Source organism: Diceros bicornis, chromosome 30 (assembly GCF_020826845.1).
Source record: "Diceros bicornis minor isolate mBicDic1 chromosome 30, mDicBic1.mat.cur, whole genome shotgun sequence".
Taxonomy (NCBI): Eukaryota; Metazoa; Chordata; class Mammalia; order Perissodactyla; family Rhinocerotidae; genus Diceros; species Diceros bicornis.
Genome location: NC_080769.1, coordinates 5,284,915 through 5,303,710, shown reverse-complemented (window position 1 = coordinate 5,303,710; position 18,796 = coordinate 5,284,915). Strand labels below are relative to the sequence as shown.

Sequence of the window (18,796 nt, the reverse complement as noted above, 5' to 3'; positions counted from 1 at the left end):
GGGTGCATGCGCTCCGCTGCTGGCGGCCCGGGTTTGGATCCCGGGCGTGCACCGACGCACCGCTTCTCTGGCCATGCTGAGGCGGCGTCCCACATACAGCAGCTGGAAGGATGTGCAACTATGACATACAACTATCTACTGGGGCTTTGGGGGAAAAAATAAATAAATAAAATTATAAAATGGGATTGGATGGCAAGACTATGTCACCACACGCAAGTGAACAGAAACACATTTATTACCCACAGGTCCTTTCCAAGGAGACAAGGGCAGGGATAAGCAGGTTGAGGTGGCTTGTGCAAAGGACAATGGGTTGGCTCTTTAAGGAGTGTGGGGTAGAGGCTGCAGGTTTTAAAGGTTTGACCCACTTACTCACTGAAACAAAGTAAAGGGGCATGTGAACCCTCCTAACTTGTTTACCACTGAGGACCAGGCAGAGTGAGCAGGTATCTAAAGCTGACTGCGAGTCAAATACCAAAGATGAGGTCAGTGCCTTTATTAAAATTCTCTCCTGAGGTTTGTTGACTGAGTAATCACACATCTCATTTAAATGCATTTGATTTGAATATTAATTAAAAAGCCATGTGAAAAACACAAGGAGCATATCTAAGATGACAAAGCCTCAAAAACACATTTGAATCCAGTCATTCCAAAGTGTTGGAGACATCCAGGAAAGGGTGTCAGCGTGGTTCCAGAACTCTGGTCAAATATTTAAGTAATGTTACTGTTTAATTTGTTGTCTCATTTCTTGTGTTATTGGTGGCACCTTGCCAGTGTAGCCTGCCCACATGCAGCAAATAGCCCTTTTAGGGGGACAAAGTTCTCCCTGGTTGGTTAAGAAATAGTCCAAAGCCAAGTGCTTATCGGCTACGGTAGCTGCCAGGGGGTTTTCCTTCATGGAAAACATCTCAAACATTAGCTGTCTACTACATATATTTGGAGTGTTTCGGACGTGTCTTGATCGGCATTAAGGATGTGTTTGTTGAATGACATCATGTGTGCCCAGGTCAGGACCAGTGACTCCTACTATAATAAGGATGTGCATGCAAATGGTAGGAAAATAGCACATTTGTGTTCAATGTGCTCCAAGGGTTTGGAGGGAGCATGGCCAAAATGAAATATTGACACACAGGCTATAAACACTACCAGTGATGTTAGGAGTAAGACCCAGGAGTGTGATATAAGAGTGGTGGCCAGCGTGCACTATTATAGTAAATGAAAGACCTGTAGGAGTGACCATTTTGAGAGAAATGTCTAGAATAGAAAGGCTTTACTTATAAGATGCCAATAAGCCTGATGATCAGGACAAAGTAATATGCCCTAAAGACTGGGGATTGAATCTAACTAATGATGCAAACAGCATGAAGACCTATTTAGAAGACAGGAAGATTTGTCTAAGTCAGCCATTAGGCTATCCCTTGAGGTGGTAGCCCAGGGTTGTTTGAAAGGTACAAGGTCCATGGAATACCTTCTTCAAGAGCCCAGTGTCTTGTATTTTGATAAGTGAGTTGATAATATCAATAATTTCTGGAGTATCTTGCTAAGTCCTTGCAATTTGTTTTCAGGTTCTGCATGATAGCATGAGTAATTTTTCTATGTGTTTCTAACATGATCTGAGCATAGCAAGTGCCCCAGCAGAGGGGGTGAGGGGCCCTACAATGTCTATTCACCGTCAGCTCTAGGGATCCCCTCCCTGGCCTTCAAGGTATGTCCTTTGATTATATTACCAGTGCCTTGTTTTTTCACATTAGCTGCTTCAGTCACTAAGGCAGCCATGGCAGAGAAGGGAAGTCTTTTGAATTTTCCCTAAACCTTTAGGTTAGAGGCCTCCAAATGGTTTCATATTATGTGGGATCAACCAGCCAAGGTTAAAACCATGAGGTCTGGGGTGCTGGTATGTGTTTCAGAAATTTGGGTCTATTTATCACCGTGAGCAATGACATGAGCCTATGCAGACTGAGGGTTGATATGTGCAGAGGAAAGAGTGACCTGTTTTGTAGTTGGGTTATTGTGAGGCAAGATATTTTCAGAGTCCTTTATGCCATAGGTGCAACCTTGGGTAAGGAGTTGTTGTTAGTGATGGAACAAGACAGCTAGATCATTGGCAATGGCCAAGGGATCTGTAAAAATGTGCACAAGTTCAATTCTTGGTCAGGGAATTTCTTGTTGCTAGCATGATTGTCTGGAGTTTGACTAATTGATCTCATGCCTGGGTCCAATCTTTGATCCAAGATGGCCTGTTCGATCTAGGAAAAGAATACAGCATCTCTGTAGTGGACTCCATCAGCTGTGGTGGCAGCACACTCTCTATAAAGTATATGAACACCCTGGTTAGTCATGTGCTCCCAGGTGATTCCCAGAGTGGCCATTGCACCTGAAAAGGAAGTGACCTCCTCCATAAGGATTATGTCAATCAGAGAAGAGGGGAACATACTTCCTTCTCTAGGATATGCCAGAAGCATCATTTTTGGCTCTATCTTCTAAATACCCAAATTTCTTCAATGAAAATTCCTCTGGTTAGCAAGCCTGAGGGGTCCTGCATTCAAGACTCAAGGCAAAACAAGAAGCTGGCTGTAGAGGACCATCAACTCAGGTCATGAGAGGGCCTCCATTTACATAAAGACTCTGTCATTTGCTACTGTTGGCTTTGCTAATTGTATGGAGCACTGGATGAGAATAGTTTCCATACAAGAATGTCTTGGGCAATTTATGTCCACTCTGAGAAGTTTAGAGACTCTTGGATGCATAATGGGGGGGTTTATGGTAAAGGGGTGTGTGAAAAGAGATGCCGATGGAGGGACAGCTATTTCAAAAAATTCTGGAGCAAAATCACTCAATTTCTAAGTGTTGTATGAATAAGTAAGCAAGAAGATCTGATAAATATGAGATGTTGTGGTTGCTGTGGCTGACAGACTGTGCCCGTGACATGGGTTCCACCACTGCTTCTGTTCCCTCCTCAGCTCACAGCCCCCTCCTGTTGCCCCAGACAAATTTTGCAGAGTGGGACATGTGTGGATTTCTAAAGATGTTTCCAAGTAAGCAGGCACAGAGTAGGCTTGAGGTGGGAAATGAAGAGCTGGAAATGGTCTACAGAAATTAATGGAAAGAAATGATGCTGATGCACATGAATGAGGATGTCCCCAGACAGATCCCAGTTAGGAGACACCTTTATGCTTTACAACCACAGTATTTCTAAAGATCTGTCCACAGAACACGATTTAAACTCAAAGACAGATTCTGGGAGCCCTTTCACTTCACCCCTAGTTATGAGTATGAGATGAGGGCAGATGTTTTTTCAACTAAGACAAGGTTGCAAGAAAGGCCTGTTAAGGACCAAGTCCTATAATATGTAAGTAACCCTAAAAAAAGAAAAGGAAAATATTCCATTTCCTTTGCAGTTTTAAACCTCAAAGCTGTTGCTGCTGTTTCCCACTTTTCCACACCACGTGCTGGATGTCTAAGCATATGGAAATGAAACCTGTGAACAGCTAAATGGGTGATGGGGCTTTGTGGGTCATTGACACAAGAGACTTCCAGCCACTCCTGTGATGAAAAGATGTTGAAAATTTCCCATTTCTTCTTTTATACTCAATGAGGATACTACTCTAAATGACACCCTCTCCCTGCAGCTCACCTCAATTATTACATGGATAATTGCCTCTGAACATTCGTAGCTCCTTTTGGGGTTTCCACTGGGAGATCACAGTGGACTTGCATAGATATCACTCTACTCATAGAATACACTCAGGATGAGCTGGAACAGTGCAGATGGGTGCAACTGTTTCTCTACACGGGAGGAACTCCATTTAATGGGGTATATGGTGCCCACTCAGTCTGTACAAGACCAAATGAAAATGCCAAAGACTATAACATTTTAAATATTTAAAGGTAAAGTAAAAATCCTCTCAAATGACATTAAAAACAAAAATACACCACAAATATCTGTGGCTTAAATCAATAGGAAGTCTCAACTCTCAGTTAATGATAATGACATCCACACTTACAGGCTCCTCCCCTCACAGAAAAGATATGTACACACCTCAGCCTCCCTATTAGCTCAATGTTGTTTTTTACTTTCCTTCAATAAGGGATGGAAATCCCTTACTTCCATTTCTTAATCATCTGTCTTTTCCCACAAACATATAAGCACCCTGACTGCAAGAAATTGTCTTTTTCATGCTGCTATATCCAAATCTTACTGGGCCTTGTTTAAGCTGAATTGGGTACACTGCCTCTATAGTGCAGAGCTTGTGAGGGATGTTGAAACATTAGCATCAAGAGCACAGTCTCTGAGAAAGAAAGCCTTGACTGGCAGAGTGGTCCTGTCTCTTGCTCTTGCTAGGTTTGTACTGTCTCACAATTGAGCTAAACTCAAAGGCCTCAGTTGAGTCATAAAGGAGATATTAAAAATATTCTGGGACCAGCCCCATGGTGGAGTGGTTAAGTTCAGCGCATTCCACTTTGATGGCCCTGGTTCACAGGTGTGGATCCCGGCACAGACCTACACCAATCATCAGTTATGCTGTGGTGGTGACCCACATACAAAAAGTAGAGGAAGACTGGCACAGATGTTAGCTCAGGGCGAATCTTCCTCAAGAAAAATTTACGTAGGATACTAAGAACTGAACATACGTATTTTAACTGAAATACTTTATGGTCAACAGTGTCAAATACACCGTAGGAAACACATCAGTGTTTTGATAATAAGCAGGAAAGACAAAAGCTGTCCCAGAGGACCAGGAGCTGCCTGCAGTCACTGCAAGGCCAAGTCTCATCCTGCTGAAGAGAAAAATCTCACAAACCTCCTTCATCAAAAGTACACAGTTACCAGGGTCGGCCCCGTGGCTTGGCAGTTAAGTGTGTGCGCTCCGCTACTGGCGGCCCGGGTTTGGATCCCGGGCGCACACCGACGCACCGCTTCTCCGGCCATGCTGAGGCCGTGTCCCACATACAGCAACTAGAAGGATGTGCAACTATGACGTACAACTATCTACTGGGGGGCTTTGGGGTAAAAAAAGGAGGATTGGCAATAGATGTTAGCTCAGAGCTGGTCTTCCTCAGCAAAAAGAGGATTAGCACACATGTTAGCTGAGGGCTGATCTTCCTCACACACACACAAAAAAAGTACACAGTTACCAAGACAAAACTAAAAATATTCTGTAACATACTAGTACAAACAGTAAAAGATAAAATTCGAAATCAAAAATGACTAATATTTCCTTCTTCTTGCTAAAATGACTGACTGGAACTTCTTACAAATTAACTTGAGCTCCACTGCATTGTTTCTGCCTCCTAGAAAACATTGATTAGGTTTACCAAAAATAAAATGCTTGCCAAAGACAGAATTAAGCTTACCTCCTTATAGCACTCAATACAGAAAATGACTTGCTTCCTTGAATAGCAATCAAATCAAGAACCACATGCCGAAATCTTGTAAGAAGTCTTTCTGAACACCCTGTTAACTCTTATACCTCACAGTCCTTTATGGTCTGTAGTCATTCTTACTATAATTCATTACACCCCTTTCTTTGACTAGAGGCGCAATCCTGCAGGTCACTGGCAAGTGGGCACTGAAAAATCCATGATTTTTAAGTTTTAGGTGAAGAATAAATGAGAAGTTAGTTTTATGACAAAAATAGCAACTAAAAAAGAATAAAATACTAAGTTTGCCTGAGAAAAGAAACATGAATTAGTATGCCAATGATAAAATTGACTCATAATGAATAACAATTAAATGAAAAAAAACTGCAAAGTATATCTGAAAATCCATAATTAAAATGAAATTTAATATATTCAGAGGAAATGAAAACCATAATATTTATTAGCATATGATGTATTAGAAAACAGTTGATAAAATATATCAATGAGAAAACCAGAGTAGTGTTCATTTCTCAAGGAAATGTATAAAATTTTTAATAACATACAATCAAACATTATTGAAAACACATTGAGGGAATACATTCAGCTACAAGTAACACGAAACACACACCATATTCCTGACATGAGAAAGGTGATTGTTCTCATGTGGAAGAACTCGGTCAAGGCAGCCAATGCACAATGCAGCAGAGAAACAAACTCCCACATCCCTTTTTTTACCGCTCTATTGTAGACATCATGGTGATTCAGGAAAACACACTCACTAGCACTATTAACAGCATAAGGTGTTTCCTATACACATTAGACCTTATTCAGATATCATCCAGAGAAGAGGGGAATTAGAGACTACTCCTAAGCACAAATGTCTGAATAAGTTCACTAGTGGACACAAGAGGCCTTATAGAAAAATCCCAACTCTAGTGGATCTTGGATACGAAAGTTGTGAAAACATATTGGAAAATACATCATTAAGAAAATGGAAATCAAACAGTTAGTGGTGGTTTTCAAGATACTCTTGACTAGAAGGGCAAAGAATCAGGAAATGGGCTGGAAGATGGTGTCCTCGAGAGGACACATAATTGTCTCTCTTCTTGTATGCTGGTTCCAAAATCTGCCTAATGCCTTGTTTGCTTCTCCCTTCCAAATCTCATGCAAGTGAGGCTATTGGTGAATTCCAACATGGAACCATAAAGGGAGGATTCTTGAAGATGAAGTTCTTCATATTACCCTTACTGACATAACACAATACAGGGGTGATGTGTCCAGCTCTAGATTTTGTTGCCCTATCACAGGCCTCTACTTAACTCAAAGTCTATTCACCAAATACCAGTCAGAAGGGAGGACCAAGAGCAAAGGCCCAAATATGAAAATGAGAATTCACAGGAAAGTTTACTCGTTGATAAACTTCCCATACATAAAAATTTATTCCAACTGTTTAATAGTATGGAAAATAAAAATAAGCTCCTATGCCCACCACCCCAAAAAAGGAGCTTTCTCTAATAAAGGAACAATATATGCCATGGATTGGGCATATCCAGGATCTGCAACACAAGGCCAGTAAGAAAATCCCAACAAATACAAACTGTCATTTTTCAATGGCCCCTTAACACAGAACAATTAAAACATTATAAAAAAAATTAAAGAGAAAATATTATTAAGTGATTTAAGAAAAAAGCACCACTTATTAATCTTTATGCAGTATTGATGACGGCTGACTTGCAGAATTATCTCACCTCAATATTCTTTTCTGAAAGTAATTCATAGAAATCCACAATCCAGTGTTGCTATTTTAAGAAGAGGCATGGAAAACAATATATTTACAACTTTATAACGTCTTTCATGTTGAAAGTTTTCTAGAACATTATATATGAATTAATTTCCATCAAGCTTTCTCATATGACTTACATTTATATTTCTTTCTGTTTAGAAGTTACACATAGAAGGACATAGGCCAATTGAAGTCTTTCTCATGCTGTTTATATTCAAGAAGGTTTTATCAAGTGAGTCCTTTCATGCCTTCAGAAAGAACTGGGATGACAAAAGGCTTTTCCTCATTCTTTACATTTACATGGGTTTTCCTCTGGTGTGGATTCTTACATATCCTAGAAAGTTTTCACAAGAAATAAACAATTTCTCATTTTACTGACATTCATAGGATTTCACATTTTTGAAGAGAACTGGATGAAGTGAATGCTGTACTGCATTTTTTACATTCATAAGGTTTCTCTCCAGTATGAGTTCTTTCACGTTTTCAAAGAGAACTTGAAGAAGTGAATGCTTTACTGTATTTTTTATATTCAGAAGGTTTCTCTCTAGTATGAGTTCTTTCATGTACATGAACATTACTGGAAAAACTGAAGGCTTTACCACATATTTTACATTCATAGGGTTTCTCTCCAGTATGAGTTCTTTCATGTTTTCGAAGAGAACTTGAACAACTGAATGCTTTACTGCATTTTTTACATTCATAGGGTTTCTCTCCAGTGTGACTCCTTTCATGTATTTGAAGATAACTGGAAGAAGTGAATGCTTTACTGCATTTTTTACATTCATAGGGTCTCTCTCCGGTGTGACTCCTTTCATGTATTTGAAGATAACTGGAAGAAGTGAATGCTTTGCTGCACTTTTTACATTCATACGGTTTTTCTCCAGTGTGACTCCTTTCATGTATTTGAAGAGAATTAGAAGAAGTGAATGCTTTACTGCATTTTTTACATTCATACGGTTTTTCTCCAGTGTGACTCCTTTCATGTATTTGAAGATAACTGGAAGAAGAGAATGCTCTACTGCATTTTTTACATTCATAGGGTTTCTCTCCAGTGTGAGTTCTTTCATGTATTTGAAGAGAATTGGAAAACCTGAAGGCTTTCCCACATATTTTACATTCAAAGCTTTTCTCTTCAGTATGAATTCTTTCATGTTTTTGAAGTAAACTGGGAGAAATGAATGCTTTATTGCATTTTTTACATTCATAGGGTTTCTCTCCAGTATGAGTTCTTTCATGTACATGAACATTACTAGAAAAACTGAAGGCTTTACCACATATTTTACATTCATAGGGTTTCTCTCCAGTATGAGTTCTTTCATGTTTTCGAAGAGAACTGGAAGAAGTGAATGCTTTACTGCATTCTTTACATTCAAAGGGTTTCTCTCCCGTGTGACTCCTTTCATGTATTCGAAATATACTGGGAGAAATGAATACTTTCTCACATTCCTTACATTTATAAGGCCCATCTCCAGTGTGAGTGATCATGTGTGCTCGAAGGCTTGAGGGAGTTATAAAGGCTTTCCCACATTCCTTACATCCATAGGGTTTCTCTCCAGTATGAATTCTTTCATGTACTCGAACACTAAAGGAAAAACTGAAGGCTTTCCCACATGTCTTACAGTTATACGGTTTCTCTCCAGTATGACTTCTTTCATGTCCTTGAACATCACTGGGAAACCTGAAGGCTTTACCACATATTTTACATTCAAAGGGTTTCTTTCCAGTATGAAGTCGTTCATGTTTTTTAAGTAAACTTGGTGAAATGAATACTTTACTACAATTTTTACATTCATAGGGTTTCTCTCCAGTATGAGTTCTTTCATGTATTTGAAGCAAATGGGGAAAAGTGAAGGCTTTCCCACATTCCTTACATTTATATGGCTTTTCTTCACATTTTTGATAGTGATATGGTTTGTGTTCAGTGTGACATCTAATGTGCCTATTAAGGGATGAATGATGCATGAAGACTTTTCCACATGCACTGCATTCACATGGTTTAGCTCCTGCAGTTTTCTTGTTCAGATTGAGATTTGGAATAAGGCTGAAGTTTTCTCCATCTTGACTACCCTCTTCAGTCTCACAAAGTCTCCCTAACATATGACTTCTGTAAAAAATGAGAAGCACATTATTAATGATTTCTTCATTAATGATTTATAGTTGTTATATTTATTATGATTTATAAGAAAAGTTTAGGTTTTCTGACTTTTCTGCATGCTTAGAAAATGAATATACTGAATGCTCTGCAAGAAGACTTCACTTTGTTATTATCCAAACAGTGATATTCATATATAGGCTTCATTAATACATTTCCAAGTGAACTATTTTGCAAAAACTGAACCCCTACATCACATTTCAGAAAGCATATTTGCTGAAAATTTTCTAATAACTATATTTGAAACAAGGATTACTTGTTTTGTTTGCCTCTTTTCAAATTTTCATAAAATACCAGAATTCTCATGTGAGACACTACTTTCTATTGTGAGCATGACTCACCTTAGCTGTCTCCCCCAGTTTTTGTACTGATCTTCAATATCATGATCATCCCATGTTTTACCTGAAATGCAGACCCAGAGAATTGATTCCAAAGATATTAGAAATTTTAGAAAAATTTTTAGATTCTAAGTCCATGACACGCTTTGACCATTTCTAGTTTATTTACTAACATCCACCTCTTTCAACATTCTCCATCTTGCAACAGTGTTGATGGGTAAGAAACACTTGTTCTCTACTTGATGAAGGGAAGGAGTGTCCTCGTTCTTACCTATTGAGGCCAGGTTCCTGAAGGTTTCCCACATCACACCTCTGTAGAGTTTCTTCTGTGAAGGATTCAGTAAAGCCCACTCCTCTGGGGTGAAGTTCACAGCCACATCCTCAATGGTCACTGAGTCCTAAAACATCACAAACATGTGTAGAGTAGGATGCATAAGATTGAAAGCACTGGGGATCTATACTCCATTTGTAAGAAAGTTACATATGATTCTGTCATCACCAAACACTTATTGAATGACATGATCATCAAAAACTCACTGTTTTTCTATACATGCTAGCTCATCAATTTAAAAGCATTATGAACATATGGAAAATAGTTACACATTTTTATTGTGATCCCATTACATATTTCTTTTTAATGGCAGGGTCCAGAGCATGTTAGGAAATGACAGAAATGCCATACCATGAAAAAAATATCATTTTAAGACCAAGGTTTCCCTATAATTAAAATTCTTTCATCTTCTTCCTTATTACCCACTAGTTACAGCACTCCATGAGGCAGAGGGTGAAATCTACGTGACATTCAATGGATAAAAACATAGCGAACACCTGGAAGCCTTTTTGTCTAGTCCCATCACCAAACAGAGTCCAGGAGGCCTGTAAAAATCAAACTGTTAACAAAGCCCAGCTGGCCACATCGTCCTAAAGTACTCCAGGTAATCAGATGTAGCTGGCTGAATGTAAATATTCTTGTGGGGACGCACTGCTTTCAACTTGTGTAATATTTATCATAAACTCAGTTCTTCCCTTCTCTCTCTGTATGATTTGATGGGGCTAGAAAGTTATTTGGAACTTAGAGCTCAGACATAAGGAAGAAGGCGTGACAACTTGGACCATAAAATCCCTATTCATGTGCCTCAAAGCTACTTCCCACCAATTTTTAGAACATACAGTGAGATAATAATGTGCCATAAGAGCTCTTTTAGGTCAAACACTAACAGTGGACCCGAAGCCTTGCTGGCCTCGAGGGCAGGTTAAGAGCTGCATATTGCAAGGAGTTTACAATGGTTTGATGGTAATTTGCCCATGATTATAAAATATGTGAAGGATAAATAGCGCTTTCTTCCAAAAGAACATAAAATCTCCATTCTCCAACTTCAAGAGGAAGTGTTTCCAGACCAGCCACTCTAGATGATGCCCTGCCAACTTCTGATCCCACACTTAAGGAACTCAGAAGCTTTCATTCTTGATGTCACGAGAATATGAACAAACTTGAAAAGAAAAACTCTTCTTATATCTGAGAACCTTGAGGTCATAGGGCAAGCAGGTTTCTCTATAATTAGGAAAGAGAAAAAAAGATGCCATTTTGAAATATGACCCAGATATTCTGTACTTATCAAGGCCTGTGCCAAACACAAAATCTATTTCACCAGGGTCTAATGCAAAAACAAAAAGAACTAAAAAGACAGAACACCATATCCACGAAGCCTAGACAACCTCTTTAACAGAAGGTTTAAAATACACATAATGGGAATAGCTCAAGGAAAAGAAATATAGAGAGAAACAGAAGAAACAAGTGAACTAATAATCACCAAAATATCCTAAAATTAGTGATACTGGGTAAACTGTACATCCAGGAAGGTCAGAGAACACTACGCATGATAAACTACAAAGTGCACACCCAAGGATATCACGTTCAATCTAGAAAAAAATCAAACACAGAGAATATATTGAGAATGCCAGAGAAGAGACACACCTTAGGTATAAAGAAACAAAGACTTGAATTAAATTGGACTTCTTTTCAAAAACCACGGAAGCAAGAACACAGTAGAGTGAAATATTTAAAGTTTTGGAAAAAAATCTCCTAGAATTCTGTCAAGCAAAATTATCCTTCATAAATAAAGGAGAAATAAGGGCTTTATGAGACAAAAATTGAGGAAATTTTTCCTGAGTTCTCCTACTTTGAATGAAAAGATCAAAAATTTATCAGAAATAATGTAAATGACAAATGTAGAGGATTAAAAAAAGAAAAAATGAAGGTTAATTGCCTATAATTAGCATGAAAGATGACACTTTGTTTAAAATAATATTAGCAACAATGTATTTGCCAATGAGAAGCTTATGGACCAGTGAAATAAACGACAGTAGTGTGACAAGGGACAGGGAAAAGGAAACTGGGAATAGTGTCTTAAGACCTACTTGCACCAAATAATGTTATTTGACACAGGAGGTGGGTTAGTTGTACGTGTATGCTGAAAACTCAAGGGCAATGACTAAAAAATGTTTTTCAAAAAATGTGTAACTGATATGCTAAGAGAGGAGAAAAAAGAATCAGAGTAAATGCTCAATCTCAGCCAGAGAGGCAGGAAAAATGGTGGAAGACAAAAAAGAAAAGGATAAAAATGGAAAACAGTAAAAGGCTTGGTAAATATTAATCCAACTGTATCAATAACCACTTTAATCATCAATTTTTTTTTTTAATTTTACTTATTTATTTATTTCCCCCCCAAAGCCCCAGTAGATAGTTGTATGTCATAGCTGCACATCCCTCTAGTTGCTGCATGTGGGACACGGCCTCAGCATGGCCGGAGCAGTGGTTCCTCGGTGCGCGCCCAGGATCCAAACCCAGGCTGCCAGCAGCAGAGCGAGCGCACTTAACCACTAAGCCATGGGGCTGGCCCTAATATTGTATCAATTTTTTTTTGACACAATTGAAAGACACAGTAATATCAGATTTCAAAAAAGACAATTATATGTTGTCCACAAGAAACCCACATTAACTGTGAAAACACAGACAGATGAAGGGGAAAAGAGATGGAGAAAAACAGACCATGCCAAAACTAATCAGAAGAAAACTGCCATAGGTGTATGAATTATAGACAATGCAGATATTAAACCAAGGACATTTCAGAGACAGAGAGGGGCATTCACATGTACCTGCATAACAACAGAGATGGAAAATACATGAGGCAAGAACTGAGAGAATACAAGGAGAAATAGATGAATCCAGTCTATAGCTGTAGAATTCAACACAATCTTATCATGAATTATAAATTCCAGTAAGCAGGAAATCAGGAAGGACAGAGCTGAACTGAACAGCACTGTGAAACCACTGGATTTCATTATAATCTATGGAATACTTCATACAACAACAGTGGAATCTACATTCTTCTCAAGTTCACATGGAACATTCACCAGGACAAACCACATTCTGGGACATAAAGCACACCTTAACAAATTTGAAAGAACAGAAATCATACAAAATATGCTGTCACACCACATAGGCATTCATCTAGAAATCAATAACAGCAAGATAGTTGGAAAAAGCCCATATATGTGGGGATTCAACAACACACTTCTAAATAATACATAGGATCAAAGAAAAAGTCTCAAGAGAAAGAAAAATTACTTTGAATTAAATGAAATAAAAATACAACATACCAAAGGTTCTTGGATACAGCAAAAGCAGTGCCTAGAGGCAAATTTATGCCATTGAACAAACACATTGGAAAAATCAAAGCTCTATAATCAATAATGTAAGCATCTACCTTAGGAAACAATAAAAAGAAGAGCAAATTAAACCAAAAGTAAACACAATAAAAGAAATAATAAACTTAGAAAAACAATCAATGTCATTGTGGGAAGTCAACGGAGAAAAAATAAAAAATGGTTCTTTGACAAGACTAATAAAATTGATAAACATCTAGTGAAAATAACAAAGAAAAGATGGAAGACAGAAATTACTAATATCAGAAAGGAAAGGAGAGGGAAATGAAAATAAAAAAGGATTTGATAAAATCCAACATCCTTTCATGATAACAAACTAGTAATTGAGTGGAACTTCTGCTTCTTAGGAAAGAACAGCTGCACAAAAGCTGTAGCTAAATTTATAACATTTGTTCCATACGACCCTACTGTCTCTGTGAAACATCTGAAAGAATTCACAATGATAGAGAAATAACTCCTGGAATTAATAAAAGAGCATAGCAAGGTTGAAGGATACGTGAGTAAACTGCTTTCCTTATAGACCCACACAAATAGAGTGAACTAATCTTTGACAAAGAAGGAAGGGCAACTCAAATGAAAAAGAAAGTCTTTTAAACAAATAGTGGTAGAAATAATGGATATCCACATGCAAACACACACACACAAAATGCACGTAGACATGGGACTTACATCTTTCACAAAAATGAAGTCAAAACACATCACAGATCTAAATGTAAAATGACAAAGGAATAAACTCCTAGAAGATAACATGGGAAAATCTAGATGGCCTTGCATTTGGAGATGAATTTGGAGATGAATACAAAACCAAAAAGCAAGGTCCATAAAAGAAAAAACAAAATTTACTTCATTAAAATGAAAAACTCCTTTCTGAGAAAGACACTGTTAAGAGAATAAAAACACAATACTCAGAGTAAGAGAAAAATCTTTGTAAAACACTTATTGGATAAATGACTGGTATCTAGAATATACAAAGAACTCTTAAAACTCAAAAGTAAGAACAAAAACAACCCAATTAAAAAATGGGCGAAAGATCTACACAGCTCACTGAAGAAGATATATAGATGGGAAATAAGCAAAATAAAAACAAGCTCCACGTCAAATGTCATTGGAAAACTGAAAATAAAACAGTGAACTATCATTAAAAACTAATTAGGGCCGGCCCCGTGGCTTAGCAGTTAAGTGCGAGCGCTCCGCTGCTGGCGGCCCGGGGTTCGGATCGCGGGCGCGCACCGACACACTGCTTCTCCGGCCACACTGAGGCCGCGTCCCACATACAGCAACTAGAAGAATGTGCAGCTATGACATACAACTATGTACCGGGGCTTTGGGGGAAAAAATAAAAAATTAAAAAAAAAAAAGAGTCATATAAAAACTAATTAAATGGGTAAAACTCAAAACACTCACAACACCAAATATTGGTGAAGATGCGAAGCTACAGGCAATCCTCATTCATTGCTGGTGGAAATGAGATTTAGTATCCCTACAATGAAGACAGGAAATTTCCTTCAAAATAAAATACATTGTGGGCCGGCTCCGCGGCTTAGCAGTTAAGTGCGCGCACTGCGCTGCTGACGGCCCGGGTTCGGATCCCGGGTGCGCACCTACGCACTGCTTCTCCGGCCATGCTGAGGCCGCGTCCCACGTACAGCAACTAGAAGGATGTGCAACTATGACATACAACTATTTACTGGGGCTTTGGGGGAAAAATAAAAATAAATTATAAAAAAAAATAAATAAATAAAATACATTGTTACTACATAGAGTAAGATCTAGCAATCCCACTCTGGTATTTTTCCAAATGAACTGAAACCTTATGTTCACAAAAAAGCTACACATGAATGTTTATAGGCACTTTATTCATAAATGGCAAGAGTTACAGTTTTAAAGGAGATATCCTTCAAGAGTCGAATAGACAAAAACAATCAGTGGTACATCCATACAATCAGATACTGATCCTTGATAAAAAGAAATGAGGCATCAAGCCATGCAAACACATGGAGGAAACTTAAAAATATATTGCTAAGGGAAAGAAGCCAACGTGACAAGGCTATGATTCCAAGTATGTGACATTTTGGAAAAGACAACAGCATGAGCCAGTAGGAAGACCTTTGGTTGTGAAGAACTCGTGAGCTGGAGGGAGGGATGAATCAACAGGCGGAGCACAGAGGATTTTTAGGGAAGTGAAACCACACTCTATGATACACAAATGACGGATCCATGTCATTATACATTTACCAAAACCCATACATTATATAGCACAAAGAGTCAATGCTAACGTACACTGAGCACGGTAATGCATCCACATACATTTGCAAACTGTAACAAATGTACCACAGTCAAACAAAATGGGAAAAAGAGTGCAAACTCTATGGATGGAGACAGAAGGGTTATGTGGGAACTCTGTAAATTCTGATCAATTTTTCTGAAAATGAAAAACTTCTCTAAAGAAAACTGAAGTCTTTCAAAAACAAGATGAAGACTGATGCATTTCAATTCACCCCGATGACCGAAACAGGACATCTCTCATCCAACTGATTTCAATAAGCCAGAATGGTGCTCTATGAGCCTGAGACCCATAACAGAGGTGAAACTTGCACCAAATGCCTTGTTGGAGAGCAGGGCACTGTATTCTCTGAGAGGTGCCATGGTCACTCTCAGTAGTGTCACAACTCCAAGGTGGATAACAAGTGTCCTGGTGAGTCCTGGTATTGCAGATTTAGTAATATACAGACAAGAATTACCTTGATTCCTCTTTTGACTATCTCTGATTAAAGAGATTCCCAGAGTTTTTTTTTTTACCAGAAAGGGGCATCTCCCTTTTTCATAAACTCTTAGACATCATCCAACAGTTTGTGAACACATGCAGATGAGGCCATTTTTTGGCTGGTAGTAAAATGACTGCCTGATGTTTGGTTAGATCTGGTGACACTTGTGTTTGGTTCTTCATCAGGGATGTCCCAATTAAGGGATGAAGAGCAACTCATCACTGAGTTCCATCACATATGAATGTACATTGTTGTCCTTAAAGTCTATGTACTCCCCAGTGCTGTGCATTCAGTTAATCCCAAGGAACTACCAGGGAACCAAGGAGTCTGGGAGAGGGGTGACCTCCTCCATCACCCTAGCATATTTCAATCAACTGAAGAAATGCCATGTACTTCCTGCAGGTGGCATAAGCTACAGGACCAAGGTTAGGCTCCATCATAACACAAGTAGGTGTCAGTAGCCAGCCTGAGCTGCTAGGGAGGCTGTTTCTAGGGCCAAAGGCATAATAGGCACCTTGGTAGAGGGTCACATGCTCAGTGCTTGTGAGAGCCCCTATTTTCAAGAGATCTCAGTATCTGGTGACAAGAGCAGCTCTAACGGCATATAATGTGGGGACCAGGGCAGATTCCTTCATCAGAAGCCTATGGACAACTTAAGGCCCTCCTCCAGAGAGCCTCAAATCACTGCTGTCAGGGTTAAGAGGCCTCCTCCGTGACAACTAGTTGCTTCATAGAGTTTAAGGACCCCAGGCTTAAGTTGAGTTTGAAATAATTGCTTTGCTGGGTCAAACTCAGACTGTGTGTGTTGTCCACTATAACCCAGAGGGTCAGGCTCTTTGTTGCAACAGACACAGGGTCAGCAGCAGCAGAGTGACTTAAGAGTCCTAGTGAGCCCTCTGTAATCTTGCTACATACTGGCTGCATTAACCGGTCTCTTACTTCTCACTGAAATTATTGCTCTTTAACCAGTGACCATCTGATGGGCTCAGCTCATTCACAGGATACAATTGTCCTCATAACCCCAGGCTCCCCCATAATGTTGAGGCAACCCCATCCGCAGTCTCACCTTCACTCTAAACACACAGATAGTTTCCACAAAGAAACTATATAATCCAGGACTGCATTAAGGAGGGCCCCATTCCCAGACTCCTGCTCCCAAAGGAACTGAAACTGCCAACTCAGAGTCCTCTGTACATAGAACCCAGGCGTGGTGGGTCAACAATGCACACAGGGCAGCACAGCTCACAGGAGGAGCTGCCCAGCAAGCAGCAGCTCACAGTGCAGGAGCCTCCAGGCTTTCTCATCAGCCTGTCCAGACAAGGCCTAGGGGAAAGGGAGGGGTGAGGCTTAAGTTTTCAGAAGCCAAACACCAAATATGTGGACCCTGGGCACTCAGTACAAGAACAGACAGAATAAGAAAAACAGGCATTTGCACTGGCTTGTTCTTAGATAAGGAAACACTAACAGGATGATGAAGCAGTGATCAAAACTGGTCATTTGAGGGGGGCTGGAGTGAGAGCAGAGGCGTCGGGCAGGACATGGAGGCAGGGAGTCTCCTTAAGTTGGTTTCCTCTGTAACAAATTTTTTTAACCTTTCCATGCATAATTTATTTAAAACAAGGAGAGAAATTTATATACACATATTTTCCTACTGTCAATCATTATTTTTAATTAACTTTTGCTTTTAAAAATTAATTTAATTTTAATGTTTCCACATAGGAAACGACACCAAGCTTTAATCCTTAATAAAACTGCAGACAACAAAAATTTAGAAATCCTTTTCTAACAGAAAGGACAAAGGTACCAAGCCCAAAGAAAGGACAAGGGGCATTATAGTTTCCCCCTCCACCTTATTCACACTGGAGATATTTTCAGGAAGGAGCAGCATATTATAATACATTAGGGGTTTGCCATTAAGCCCTGCAACAAACTAGGAATCTCAAAGATTTATATAAGCTTTAACCTTTAGCGAAAAGAAATAGAATTCTTAAAATCTAAAATGTTCAATTAAGTGTGCCAACTTCAGGCTCATCTGCTTATTCTATATCTAAGAACTCTGTTCCTGGAAGCTATAAATATCCCCCAAAATAGCAAAATCTTACTAAGATTTTTTGTGTCCTCAGAGGTTGGCTTGGTAACGACCAGGCTGGTCCCAAAACAAGGCTGGATAGAAGAGTGAGTTGCACCCCATGTGCAGCTAGATAAGGCTGGACAGAAACGTGGGTGATGCTCCATTTGCAGCGAACGGTCCCACCAAACTGCTGTCAGCTCTCAGGAAAATAGCACTGGTTATTATCAGGAATGTTCCAATTAGATTAGATCATTTAAGAAATGCACTTCCATTTCAAAAAGTTAATGAAAAATTAAAGATATGACATACCCAAAACAAGACTATATGACCATAAACAAAGTTCACCAAGTTTAACGGCCTTACAGACACCCTCATATCTACCTTTAAAGGAAGACCTCACAAAGGCCCCTCCCAAAGTGGATGGAGCTCTGAGAGATTTTCTGGTAAATTACTACATTATTCCCTTAAATAGCCAATAGAAACTACAATTAAAATTAGTGAAAAACTTTGCCAAATTCTGGTAAACACCAGAGCTATACTCTATTTTTTTACCCCTCTTGGAGCCTGCAGATGGGATCCTGGGAGAACTGGCAAAAGCTGGGT

General features: G+C 39.1%; 1 protein-coding gene across 1 annotated transcript; it reads right to left on the bottom strand.

Moving 5' to 3' along the window:
• Positions 1-5,750: 5,750 nt before the first annotated feature.
• LOC131394536 (zinc finger protein 709-like) lies at positions 5,751-14,817 on the bottom strand. The gene is made up of 4 exons (XM_058525914.1): positions 14,762-14,817; positions 9,903-10,029; positions 9,635-9,695; positions 5,751-9,245 (listed from the first exon to the last, which is right to left on the bottom strand). The coding sequence occupies exons 1-4, from the start codon at positions 14,804-14,806 to the stop codon at positions 7,625-7,627; spliced, it is 1,854 nt and encodes a 617-aa protein (XP_058381897.1). The 5' UTR covers positions 14,807-14,817; the 3' UTR covers positions 5,751-7,624.
• Positions 14,818-18,796: the final 3,979 nt, after the last annotated feature.